This window comes from Pollicipes pollicipes, unplaced genomic scaffold (assembly GCF_011947565.3).
Source record: "Pollicipes pollicipes isolate AB1234 unplaced genomic scaffold, Ppol_2.1 Scaffold_4740;HRSCAF=5597_pilon_pilon_pilon, whole genome shotgun sequence".
Lineage (NCBI taxonomy): Eukaryota > Metazoa > Arthropoda > Thecostraca > Pollicipedomorpha > Pollicipedidae > Pollicipes > Pollicipes pollicipes.
In genome coordinates, this window is record NW_023596545.1 from 17,394,088 (window position 1) to 17,407,698 (window position 13,611).

Consider the following 13,611-nt stretch of genomic DNA (forward strand, 5'->3'; position numbering starts at 1 on the left):
ATCTTACGAGTGAGGTACCTGAAAATGTCACCGAAAGAGAAAATAACGCAACCACTGATAAACAACACGGGAAACACAAAAACAAACCGATACTAACCCACCATCTAAGTTGCCGCAGCAATCGCGTTGCGGTTCAACAGTGCCATCTTGTGGCGTGCAAGAGAACTTCAAATGTATATATATATATATATATATATATATATATATATATATACATCCCCTTAATGCTTTCTAATGCGATCCGATTTCCGATCCTCCGACTGTTATTTGAGGGTCGAGGGAAGACGGCTGGAACCGCGACGGGGCCGACGCGTAGCCAAAACACAACGGCGTTGGTCTCTTTAAGCCACAGGGTATACTCAGTAATATTCCTCGGACTCCTCATCTAACACTATCTGATTGTAGGCGCTTGAAAGGTCTTCTTTGAAAAGACTGAACATCCAAACTGCTCAACCCGCAGCTCCTCGACTCCCCGAAGAGGATGCTTCTCCAGACGAGCTATCTGATTTACGGTCAGCCTATAATCCCCACGTGGGCGCAAGGTCCGTCCGCTTTAAGCACGACCGCCAACGACGCAGCCCACTGCCAGTGAAGGACTTCTTCCCAACGTCCACGGCAAAGTCGTCTCTGCAACTCGTCAACCCGCTGCCGATTAGCTGAGGGAACTGAGCGAGCCTTAAAGAACCGTGACACGGCCCCGGGTCAACAACGATGGACATCTCCACCGTGAAACAGCCGAGCTTTTTTTAAGGCGTCTGAGAACTTCTCTATCCGCAGCAGGGGCAAATTGCCCCCGCCCCCTATCTTTTGAGGCAGGGACAAGAGTATCTTTTTACATACACCCCCCCCCCCCCCCTAATTGCGGGTGGTCCAGAGGGGGCATCGGGTATGTGGTAGTACTTGCTTACCGTGTTACCAAAGCCAGCGTAGAAGGCCCATGTCTGGTCCGGAAAGAGCCTATTTTAAGCTCTGGAGGGAATCGTTTCATGCTTGCGAGGGGCCCCTTTTCTGGTCTGGAAAGGGCTTATCGTAAGCTCAAAAAGGGCCTGTCTCAGGTGGGGAAAAGGCCCATCGTAAGCACAGAGATGGCCATTTCAAGTCTGGAAAGGGTCAATCATAAATCCAGAAACGGCTAGTCCCAAGTCCGGTAGGGACCCAACGCAGGATGAGAAACGGGGAAATTTAGGCTAAGAAAGATCTATCTCACTTTTTGGGCATAGGGAAGGCCCATCTCTGGTCTGGAGTGGGACCATCGTTGGCTCGGAAAGCCATTGACGATGCGTCCACCAGGAAAACTGTCCCATTTGTGTGAGGTAAGAGCCAAAACTATTTTTTCCCCATTTCAGGTGGCCCCAATGGACCCTGGCGGATTTGTGGAAGAACTTGGTTTATGGATGTCATCCAAGTGTGCGTAGAGCCCCCATCTCAGGTGCGGAAAGGGTCAACTACAAGATAGGAAACCTCTATAACAGTTTCAGGCACGGAAAGGGCCCTTTCCCGGTCTGAAAAGTCTGCCTGTCTTTGATTAGGACAGACCCATCGCAAACTTAGAAAGGTTCCGTCTCAGATCTGGGTGGGACCCATCGTGAGCGCAGATACGGCCCTCTCAGGCCTGGAAAGGAGCTGTCGTAGGCTTAAGTATGCCTTTCCTAAATCGTAAAATGACACGTTTTACACGGAGAAGGTCGAAACTTCGGGTCCAGAAATGGCCCACCTCAGCACTTAAGCCCGAGAAGAGCCTACCCCAGATCCCACAGGCTCTTTCTTATGCCAGGGGAGAGCAAAATTTTGGTAAGAAGGGGTGGGGGCGTCGCACAGCTTGATAAAGGGCTCCCAGTGGAAAGGCACTTCGAAAAATCCCCAGATTAGGACTATTTTATTTCAAGGGGTTCCACACTTCTTAATTTGTTATCATGATGCCGACGAATGCGCTTGCTGAAGGGACCCAGTGGACTGAATACTTTGGAGACCCCTTACCTTTTGGGGACAGGGAGCCTCGCAAGTGGAAGACTAGGGGGCCCGATTGCCTTTTCCGGTCAGGGGTTGAAGAGGATTTCCGTTTCAACTCGCCACCCGGGGTACCTGCCGGCTACCGCTCTGGAGACATGGCGGCCGCCCTCCCCACCCTCTTCCACCCGGTCGATTAGGAGGGCCGCACAGGGATGCGGCATGCATCGGTCCCCTCCCTGACGCGGAAGGCCCTCAGACCCGGGCAGTTGATCCCGGATCGACGTAGGAGCCTCATTGACACCAAAAGATCGCTTACCGACGCAGGGGTCCAATAATTGGCGCATGACTCCAATTCGGTTCATCGGGCCTTTGCTTGAAATGGAGTGGAGTTCCGCGACAACACTTGTTCTTGGGCCCGCGTCTGACACAGGGTCCTTTCATTGTCTCATCATATACCCTTTCATCGTCATTTATCCTATTTCCTTTCAGTATCGGCGGGCTCGGTCAACTTAACAGGCTCCCTGACATTCGGGATAACGTTTCTGTCCCTGTTCAGAAAACGGAACCATTACCGACTCGAGGCCCTTGCCAATATAGGGCCCCATGTTTGGCGTACTGCGGCACCCTCACCAACACAGCGGTCCCTGATTGCCTCAGGGACCCCGAACAATGCAAAGAGTCTTCTGACTAACAATCGCGGTCCCCAGGATGGTTCCGGCTTTGGGAATGGGCCCTAGGTCGCCAAGGGGCAGACTGTTCGGAATTCGTGGTCGCGGATCAACTGGCGGACCTTGATTGCCTTCAGGGGCCCCCAATCCACGCAAGAGGCCCTCTGATGGACATTTGCAGACCCGGATGCCTTGATACAGCCTCCGGCCAACTCTTAAGACCTCCTAGTCGGGCCCTTGACGGTCAGTCCAGAGAAGCCTTAAGGGCCCGTCTGGACCAAAGGGGAAACATGCGTGCCCCGGTGCCCCCTTCCCCCTCCCCAGCCTGCGCTCCGCCTTCAGCTTATGATGGACCCATGTCAGTTCTGAAAATAATCCATTTCCAGATCAGGAACGCCGATGTTATTTTAGGACCGGACATGGTCCGTCTCCACTCAGGAAAGGACAATCGTAGACTCAGAAAGGGCCTGTTTTCGGTTAGGCAGGGGCCTATGGTGGGTTCAGAAAGGGCTTTCTCATGCCTGGAAAGGGCCATAGTGGACTCAAAAACGCTCTTATAAATTAGAAGACCATCCACTTTAGGCTGTAAAGTAAGCATCTCACGCGTCGAAAAGGCACCTCTGACAGGCCCCTGTACTGGTCGGGGCCAGAAGAGTCTGGAGGGCCCACCGGGTCCGATAATCAAGGATTCGACAAGAGGGTATAAGAGCAAGAAGGGCTGGTCGTAGTCTCATTCCGGGGCCCGGCCCGCGGGGACGGACCGTTAAATGACAGCAAGATGGTCCTTTGCATCAATCGGGGACACCCTGGGCCGATATGGGTCCTTGTGTCGGTTAGGCACCACCAGTGCCGCACAGTCCGCTCCGTATCGGTATGGACTTGAGGGCTTACCCCTTTATCAACGGCACAGACTTACACTGGTCGGTGCCCCTGTATCTGTAAAGGGCACACGGCGCCTAACAGAGGCCCCCGTGCTTACATGGGGTCCTGAGGCAATCAAGCGCAGTGAACGATGAGACCCGGAGAGAGGCCTGGGCCTGAAAGATTAGATGTAGGTCAGACAGAAAACCGTGGCCTGTAGGGTCGCCACCTGAAATGGCAGTCGGATATTCTCTTGTACCGTTTGAGGATCCCTGAGACAACGCTGGTCTTTAACTAGTGCAAAGACCACGAACACCGAACGGTTGGCTCCCTGTTAGTCTGATCCCTGGCTGCAATTTTGCAAGCGGGAGCAAGCCCGGGGTCACGATTTGCCATGGTCTGGGTTCCTGAAACACTGGTTGGGGCCCTTTTGTCGGTGTAAGCTCCGGACGTGCAGCTTCAATTTAGTTCCCTAAACTCATCTCATTGGCCTTTTCTGCCTGTCTCTGTCGCGTCGTTTTCACCGGCTACTTTCCTTTATGTGAGCTTTCCCCGCAGAATCAACCGGCGGTGCGCCGCATGAGCCCATTGAGGACGCTCCTTGGTCTGTATAAGGATCTAAGTTATGCTTGAGTGTGGTACTTTTTGCGTGATGCGTGATGCGTTTCAACGTCTTGGGATTATGTGGCTGCGGAATGACTGTTATTGATATGTTTATAGTTTGCTTCACCGTTGAAGAAACTGGCACGATGATACATGAGGATCCTTGGCATGAATACGGCTTTACGTAGAGCTAGATCCGCTATATCTGCACGCAAATGCCAGGAGCTGCTTCTTCGCTGCGTTGCAAGTCAGAAAATGGGTGTGGCCGCCACAGTCGGTAAGAGGACCACAGTGCATAACAAGGGGTAATGGCTCGGCTAGTGGCCCCTGGTTGGTCACGGACTTTGAGGAAATCTGAAGGGTGACCGGAGGGCCCCTCGGCACCAAAGACCAAGGGCCCGGTTGGGCTCTGGTCCGGCCCCCATCCGTAGTGCCATGGCCCGAATGCCAGCCAGAGGGCTTCTATTAGGTCCCTCTTATTACGGTTTTCTATTCATGCTATATGGGGCCTCGACACGAAGCCAAACAGTTGGCTCCATGTCTGTCTGAGTCCTTGAGACCCATTCCCCCAACCAGGAACGAATCCGAGGTCCACGATTTGCAATGTTCGGGGTCCCTGATACATTGAGGAGCAAATGTATCGGTCAGGGGCCGCAGTGGCGGCAAGTGGGTCGAGTCGGCTAGGAACGCTGTCTGAAGGGGTCCGAAATGGAAGGGTCTCTTGAGGCAAAAGATCAAGGGCTCGAGTGGAAAGCTAAACGGCCCAAAGGGCTGGCTGTAGGTAACATTGAGGATCCCACCCGTGATCTCAAATACCAGAGAGGGTCTAGTACCGATTGGGGACCGCTGAGAGAGAGCACTTCTCTGTTTCCAGCAGAGATCACCAACGCCAAATAGTCAGCCCCGTGTCGGTCTGAGCTTTTTGGGACCCATTTCCCAGGCAGGGACACGGCCGGACCGCGATTTACATTGGTCGGGGCCCCTGCAACAATGCGGGGCTTCCGTATCGTCAAGGGGTCCACAGTGGCGAACAAGGTGTTCTGTATCAAGGGGCCTCGAGCCGGTCGGAGAAAGATGTGCTCAACGGGGACGGAGACGGACAACCATCTTTGACCATCTGCGGTGAGCAAGGAGGTTGTTGCGCTAATGACGATTCACGCGTCGATCCGGGGTCAACTGCACGGGTCAAAAGTCCTCCCAGGACAGGGAGCGGACCAATGTGATATGATGTATCCCTCCAAGGGCCTCCAGATCGGCCAGGGGATGTCGCTCCGTGTCGCCAGAACGACGGCCAGAAAACGCACCGAGGAGGGACAGAATGGCCCTTCAGCTCTTGACCGGGAACAACAACGTGCCCCGTAGTGTTATACTCAAGGGATCCCTTTACCGGAAATAAGGGTCTCATTAGCGCTGAATGAAGTGAGTCGAAATAAGTTCAGAACGCACAAGGCCATCGCACGTTTCCCTAACTACGCTCATTGCCTTGCAGAATCGACTAGTGAAAAAATGCCATCAAAATGCCTGAACCTACGCGCCGGGTGCCGAAAGTGTAGTGGCTCACGCGCCTGCGTTAATCATTGCACGTCTGGGAAACCACAGGTGCGGTGTTCGATTCCCCGCGGTGCCCACCTTTCCCGACAGGGTGAAAGGCTGGCGGTGCCACATACCCCCAGCAACTGTGTGCGTCATAAAGCCCCAAGGACACGGTAGTAATCTCGGGGAGCAAGAACAGCAGTGGCTCGGGTCGCAGTTTAAGTAAATCCGAACGAAGTTGGCGGCTGCAAGTAACGTCAGAGGGCGGGCGCCGGGCGGGCAACAATGCTCGCAGCAAAATCATGTTTCTGCATACCTTTCAAAATCAATTCAGCGACACGACAAACGGAAATATTACCTTTCCTCTTCGAGTTTAACAACCATATTCCAGCGCTACTTCGCGGTGCTATGAAGGCCAATATGTTATTGCCATCCATCTAAAAACCGCACAGGTGAAATATACGCCCGGAATATCTCAAAACGTACTATCTGGTGTCCAAAACCGTTCAAAGGTACTTCATTTAGATGCGTCACTATTTCCATCCACGTATTGGTTACGGCCTAACGTGAGCTGCGGAGCCCACGGAGCGCGGCCCAAGGAGACTGCAACGTCTGGCGTCGAGTTTCTTGTTTCTAAGCCATGCGAGCCCGCACGCTCAAAACTACGTTACATCATTTGTACCACTCATCAATTCTGACCGAATGTTGAAGACATCCAGACAAACATGGCCTGGCCATGTTAATACGAATTGTTAACCCATTGTGATATTCAATCTTCATCCTCGGAATCGTTCTATTTCTGTACAACCCAGACTGACAGTTTCTGAATTATATCGGTTTAAAAACAGTCTACGGAATGATTGCAAAATGAAGAGCACCTGCGCATTATTTCATGTAATCATTTAACGCGTGATTTTGTCAGTTTATTTGCTATAAACTTAAGACAGAATTGATCTCGCGGTAGCGTTTGACCTATATTCCAGCTATACAGGGTTAAGATGTGTAATATATGTATATATATATATATATATATATATATATATATATATATATTGAGGATATATATATATATATATAGATATATAAATATTGAGGATATATATATATATCCTCAATAACAAATGAGTCATATCCAGCAACTTTTTGAGAATGTCAAACCTGTGCCCCCCTTGCCAAGGCCCTGGCTGCGCCCCTGGCGCGACCTCGCCCAGCATCTGGCCGGGGAGTGCCGGCGGCTGCAGCAGCGGTCGCAGGGGATTCGGTTCGCCGCGCGTCCTGAGCCCCGCGCCGCGCCAGCGACTTCCAGCACGCCACCCCTGTGTCCGGAAGGGTCCACTCTGCCCCGGCCGCGCCAGATCAGATCGCCCCGCGATTGGCCGGCGGCCAGCGGCGTTTCCACCCGGTCGACCACGTGACGCGTGACGTCAGAGGTCGCGAGCCGTCCCTCGCTGGAGGCCATGAGTGCGGAGCAGCCGACCTCCAGCGCTTGAGCCTCTGCCGACTCGAATGCGCGCGCCACCGTCAGCGCCGTGTCCAGAGTCTGACCTGTCTGACTCAGCAAACGGGTCTGCAACCTGTGTCCCGAGCGCCGCACACAAGCCTGTCCCGCTGGCTATCCTGAAACACGCTCGCTGGAAACGAGCGGTGCTCAGCCAGCTTGCGCAGCCGGGCCGCAGAATCAATCACTGATTCACCGCCTGCCCGACAGCACAAATGGTACCGGAATCATTGGACTAAGACTAATTTCTACGGCTCAAAGTGGTCCGACAGTGTAATTGAGCTCGGAGGGGTTCCGCGGCGACACCAGGTCTTCCAGCAATCCGTAGGTGCTCGAACTCATCACACTGATGAAATTCGCGCGATGCTTCACTGCCACATCTGCCGGGAAGTAATTGGCCACAAAAAACGTTCCCATAGCCGCACAACCGACGTTAACGATTCCGATCAGTCGCCAAACTCCGGGGCGCGGTTCCAAAGGTCCGCCATCACGCACGCACACAGCCTGCCCCGTCGCCAGCGGCACAGACGGGCTCTCGGTACAGACTGTGCCCGAGGGCACCCGCTGACCGGTCACGGATCGCACCTCCTACGCCGACCAATGGCAGGGCGCCACGCCATGAAGGGCGGTTTGCATACCCAGCCCATTACACTCCTTAAACAAAGCCTGTGACGGACACGGGGCCAGTAGCTAACACATGACCTCCTGTTTGGCTCTGTGGACCCTTGAACGACGCAGGGTTGTTGCAGTAGGTGTGTTATCATCAGCAAATGGCCGACATTGTCCTCAGAGAGAGCCAAATGCTAATCTTGTATTGACTTACAATGACAGTTGGATCACCATACCACAAAGTCTACTGCTATTTAAATCAAAACTCTTGGCAAACAGGAAATGACGATGGAGCCTATACCTCAGTCCCTCCTCATTGCCTACATTTGCTACACCACCTCACGCCTCACTTTTCATTTCCTTCCCATTGCGTACAGCATTAGTTACTATATACATTTCAAGTAACTAAGATTTATGAAAGCAAAGGGCTGAACGGTAAATGATTGCTTAAATGCTAACAAACACTGATGAAAGGAATGCGCTTCAAGCAGGGGCATAGCTTTTTATGACAGACTGGGGGAGTCATACCCTACTCATCTGAGCAACTGAGCGGCAACGTCGCGGCCACGCCGCGGTTCTTAAGCTTCCCTTCAGTCCACCCCGCCCGGCTGACCTGAGTACACACGGTGGCGGCGAACTGCGCCATCTGCCTCAGTTGCGTCATCTCACGCCGCGAGCGCTCCTCGGCCAGCTGCGTGCCGTTCAGCGCGGCCGTCTGGTGCAGCCGCAACAGGAGGCGGCTGACGAGCCGCTGGTTTTCCGTCTGTGCGCCCAGCACGCGCAGAGAGCGGACCAGCGCGCGGCCTGCCGGCTCGGCGTCGGCCGGCGGCGCCGCGGCCGTGGCCGCCGCCAGCTGCAGCGCCGCCGCCAGGCCGCGCGAGGCCTGAGGCAGCGTCAGGCCCAGACCGTGCGGGAACAGCAGCCGGCCGGCCAGGCTCATCGCTGGCGCCACCTGGCGGCACAGGCCGCCTGTCAGGCGCTGACATCGGTTGATCGCCTCGACCAAATACACAGACCTGCACGCTTATGAGTCTTGCGATAATGGCAAAGCATAGGTCCTATACATTTGTATCAACGTGTCTTATTAATCTTATTCATTTCGCCTCACATCCCCGCCTTCCGTACCGAAAGCTGATGAAAACCCATTCTTTACCCGGCCTGTTACAAGAAGTGATGTAGAATTGCGTAGGCACGCAGTTCTTTTGTCCGGGACTTAGTCCATGCGTGAGGTGCAGTGATGATGGAACACGAGACCAGCCGTCAAACCAGTGTGAGATGACAGAAAAATGGCGTAAAAGCTAGTTTCATCGAGGGTCAGCTTAAACATACATGGTCTCCGATACGAAAACCAGGCTTTCAAAATGCACCGGAAAGGGCGAAATGATCAGTCATTAAGTGCATTCATCGCGAACATGATTATCTGTAACCATATGGTCCGTCTATACCCGGTTTTTGTCTCGCCGTCGAAGGTGAGTCAGTCAGATAACGTTACGAGAAAAGGTGTAATGTGCAATCTGTGCCCCATGGTGCTCAATTTGGGATTAAAATCGGCTTACTTCACGCAACTAAATGCATACCTAAGATTCAGATCTTCGTTTAAATTATCTTAAACATCCAGGTATAGTTGCAAGCACAATCGATCAAGTACAGGTACAAGTGAAGAACAATCAGCATAGATACAACTATAATCGATTACAATCGATGCACCACCGCTCATCGTCTACAAATATGACGACAACCAGCTGCGTGTTGAGCATGGCCACGGACTCCTGTTGGCTCTGACAATATGCCCGGTGTGACCGGATGGAAAGTAGGAAAAGCAAGCGTTGTCAGTGGATCAGCGAGAGCTGACAACAAGTATGACGCATTTAACAAAATAATGATGTGAGCAGCTGCGCAGGTTATCGCTTGGGGCTATGTGTGCCCTTCCGTCTCCCTGTAAAAATTGTCATGCGAACACAGCATCAGGCGGTTACTGAAATGCGATTGGCCGCTGACGGGGATACGGAAGACGGGTAAAACCATAGCGTTAAGCGCACGTGATTGGCAGCAAATAAGTTAGAAACTTTATCGGTGCAGCTTTTCAAATTGGCCTACCCGAGTATATGATTGTTTTCGGAATCAAGACCGGGTGTGCTCGTCGATGAACACAGTGCAAGATAGTTGCCAGCGCGCTTACAGTCGCCATACTCTGATTACAACGGCGCCGCCTTCTACCGCCGGTCCTTCAGTACATCCCGTCTCTGCCCGCAGCCCGAAGTTTCCAGAGGCCAGAGGCCTCTCACCAGGTTCACGTCACCATCGCCAGCACCGGCGTCCGTCAGCGTCACCGGCCGGCCACCAGACCGCGCCACCGTCTGCAGCAGTTCGTCCAGGTAGCTGATCTGCTGGGGGCTGAACTGTCCGGGCGGCTGGTGCTGCTGCTGCTGGTGCAGCAGCTGCAGCCAGGCTGCTATCAGCCGCTCCTCCTGGCGCACCTTGCGCCGGTGGGCGCGCACCCAGCGTCGCTCTGGCATCTGAGGTCAGGTCACAGGAGGCTAGTCTCTCGCGCTTTCGGCTAGTCTCTCTTAACACCACCGGAACCAAGCACACCTGACTCATCCAGCCAGTATCATTATCACATTACGCACCGTTTAAAAAGTGTTATTGGTGAGTATCACCCAGATCAACACAGTTCGCTGACCTCTCTCGACCTTCCCCTTCTCACCCCGGGGGCCGGCTCGTCGCGAAGGCTAGTCGCGTGCAACGAGCGCAGAAACCTCTCCAAGATGGCGGCGTCCACACCGTAGTCCTCCGGCGCCGACTCCTTGCGAAGCATCACGTTGTGGCCGGGGAAGAAGTAGCTGCGCAGGTTGCGGTAGCGCAGTGCCTGTTCCAGCGCGTCCAGGATCCGCAGCACGTGTCTGCTGACGGACGCCACACTCCAGTGCTCCACGCGCGCGTCCAACTCCAGCTCGAAGAAAAACAGGGTCTTCAGCATGTAAGTGCTGATGCAAGAGAGGAGGTCCTGGGGAGAAGGTGCGTTCGCTATAAATTGACAAAGAGGACAGTCATCCGTTGCCGTCAGCAGTTTTCCACGTTTATGCGCGGACACCACCACGCTGTTGACAGAATGTTGGGCTTGTACGACATTGATTCTTAGATTTAACGGTTCATACGTATTCCGAATAAAAGGCGTATTACGTGAGAGGTGTACAAATAAAACCGTATTAGCCCCGTCCAGCACCGATTACACGATGCTTGTAAAAGCACGCACGGTATGGATCAGACGCAGTGAGTGTTTCAGAAGCCTTCGTTCTCAGTTCAATGCGTGCTGTGTGTGACAGCAGTCCGACAGCGTCGTTGCGGGATTATCCAGCGCCTATGAGGCGCCAGAGCTCAATATCACTGGCCTATTGTGTTTACCACCGTATTAATCAAAAAGAAAAGATGACATTATTACATTCCGTGTTAACCCATTACTTCTACCTTACACACAACGGGCTACCACGTTGAAATATTTTACTACACCATGACACGCGCGTTTCCTAGATGACTTGGCATGATAAACAATGCCGCTTTGTTCTGAAAGGAATGCTGTCTTATTGTACTGAGTATCATGGTCTTCATGCTTTTGTTTAGATGGTAAATACAAATCAATCAGTTTTGTGATTTCTAACCGAAGCGATATTCTAACATAGCCTAAACATTGCTTGATACTATATTACGAAAGTTAAAGGGAATGTTCGCCATTTTAAGATATTGAAACAAACGTCAGATATGATGAAAAAGGTCGCTTATAACTATTTTTATACTTTTAAGTGGAAAACCCGCACTAAGCAACATAATTTTTGTGTTGAGTAAATATGCTTCTCAATACGCCATTGTTTGGTTACGCCATCGTACCTTGCACAATATTGATTGAGAGCCAGTTGACGGACGCTATGCCTGGAAATCGTGCTTGCGAACGCCCAGGTGTGAACAACCCGACAATGGTATTTCCTTGGCCATGATCGCTGCATGGCTGATGAAATGGCAGGATTTAAACGAAAATGCTTTCAAACATAGAAGTTTTAATCAGGGCAGTTTTTAGCAGGTAACATAAGTATATTATAACCTGCATGATATCAGTGCTGATGTCACGAATTAGTGGTGACACTGTGTTTTTTTCAATGCCCCTTAGCCAAGCGCATTTCACAAATTCTCAGTCAAGATCCACTTCACGTAATGAACGGTACAAACTACTCAATAACGAGCCTTATTACCAGCCGTAAGAAACGTAGCTGGCCTCAGCGCCTTGCGACCAACGTGATCAGTCCGCCGCGCAGTGTTTTACAGTCGGGTCATCTGAGACAGATGGATTCGAATGCTCGCCACTAGGCTGTGAGTTGAGTTCAGTTCGGGGCTGTGGGCTGCCGCTGGTTGTTTACGGTCGGGTCATCAGAGACAGATGGCTTCGAATGCTCGCCACTCGGCTGTGAGTTGAGTTCAGTACGAGGCTGTGGGCTGCCGCTGGTTGTTTACGGTCGGGTCATCTGAGACAGATGACTTTGAATGATCGTCACTCGGCTGTGAGTTGAGTTCAGCACGAGGCTGTGGGCTGCCGCTGGTTGTTTACAGTCGGGTCATCTGAGACAGATGGCTTCGAATGCTCGCCACTAGGCTGTGAGTTGAGTTCAGTACGAGGTCGTGGGCTGCCGCTGGTTGTTTACAGTCGGGTCATCTGAGACAGATGGCTTCGAATGCTCGCCACTCGGCTGTGAGTTGAGTTCAGTACGGGGCTGTGGGCTGCCGCTGGTTGTGTTCGTGTCGTGAGAAGCTCACCGGCTTAAAGGACGCAGTTTATCGGCAGTTTCTTGAAGGCGCTGCTGTATGACTCTCCCAGGAACTATCATAGAGGGCGTCCCTGGTAGAAGTGTTAGAAAGCCCTGCCGATCTAGGAGGCTCGTTGTTTGTGGATACCTGAACTGTGTCTTGCGAGTTACTCGGAGGACGATGAAGCGACACATGTCAAAAATTTATCCGGGGTTTTCTGCTGCCGAGAGGATCAGCGGCCTTGGGTTAAGATGGCGGGTATCGCTGACCTATGCCTCACGTACTGCCTGCCGCACTGCAGATTAGGCGAGCTGACCGGCTAACACTTGTGAGCCAAAACGCCTACATTGTCATGATATTGTATATAAAGTTATATGAAGGCAACACGCCGTTTAAAAATGTATTGTGCATCTTCTGAAATTAAGCTTGCATGAATTTCGTACTAGATTCCGTTGACTAAGACTGTATCAGCCGGTCAGTCTGCAAAATCTACGGTGCGGCAGGTGGGCGTGATTGAAGTAAATGCCTATCGGCAAAACGACTAACTACATACGGTGTCTTGACGATCTAGACACTTTTGCTTCAGCATACCATTACTTATTCTCTAAACTGCTGCATAAAAATTACGGTGGAGCGATATCACGAACACGCCACATAAACTCTGATCGGGCGCCGTCGCGGCCGCGCCGTACAGACTGCGCAATGACAGTGGATGAGTTTTTATGCTGAGCACCCCAATAGCAAATAATGTCATTAACTAACTGAGACAGAAAGTTTTATTTACCCGGGATTTTATCTAAAATAAAGCTTACCGAACGTAAACTAACCTAATCTAATGTCAAGTTCTTGCGCTGTTGGCCGGCGTGCCGCACCAGCTGTCACCGTGCTAATGTCACGTTGCACCAAAAGGCCACATTAGAGTATCGTGGCTCAGTTCCATGCTCACTTGCTCCGCCTGCCACACGGTATGGGATTGCAGGTTCACTTAGTGTTCAACGCTGAGCAACCCTAGCACAGCGCACGAGGAAGGAAAATAAATGCCCACTGTACATGCATATTACGACTATTATCTTGTTCGGACAGCACTCTACTTTA

At 52.2% G+C, this 13,611-nt stretch overlaps 1 protein-coding gene across 1 annotated transcript in view; it reads right to left on the reverse strand.

Annotated features, from left to right (window-relative positions):
- Positions 1–13,611, reverse strand: part of LOC119098006 (uncharacterized) — a 56,759-nt gene that overhangs the window by 14,743 nt on the left and 28,405 nt on the right. Inside the window, exons 7-10 of the mRNA XM_037220937.1 lie at positions 10,430–10,729; positions 10,008–10,238; positions 8,606–8,674; positions 8,336–8,485 (exon numbers count right to left, since the gene is read on the reverse strand). Coding sequence (XP_037076832.1) covers positions 8,336–8,485; positions 8,606–8,674; positions 10,008–10,238; positions 10,430–10,729 — 750 coding nt within the window. The remainder of the gene's footprint in view (positions 1–8,335; positions 8,486–8,605; positions 8,675–10,007; positions 10,239–10,429; positions 10,730–13,611) is intronic.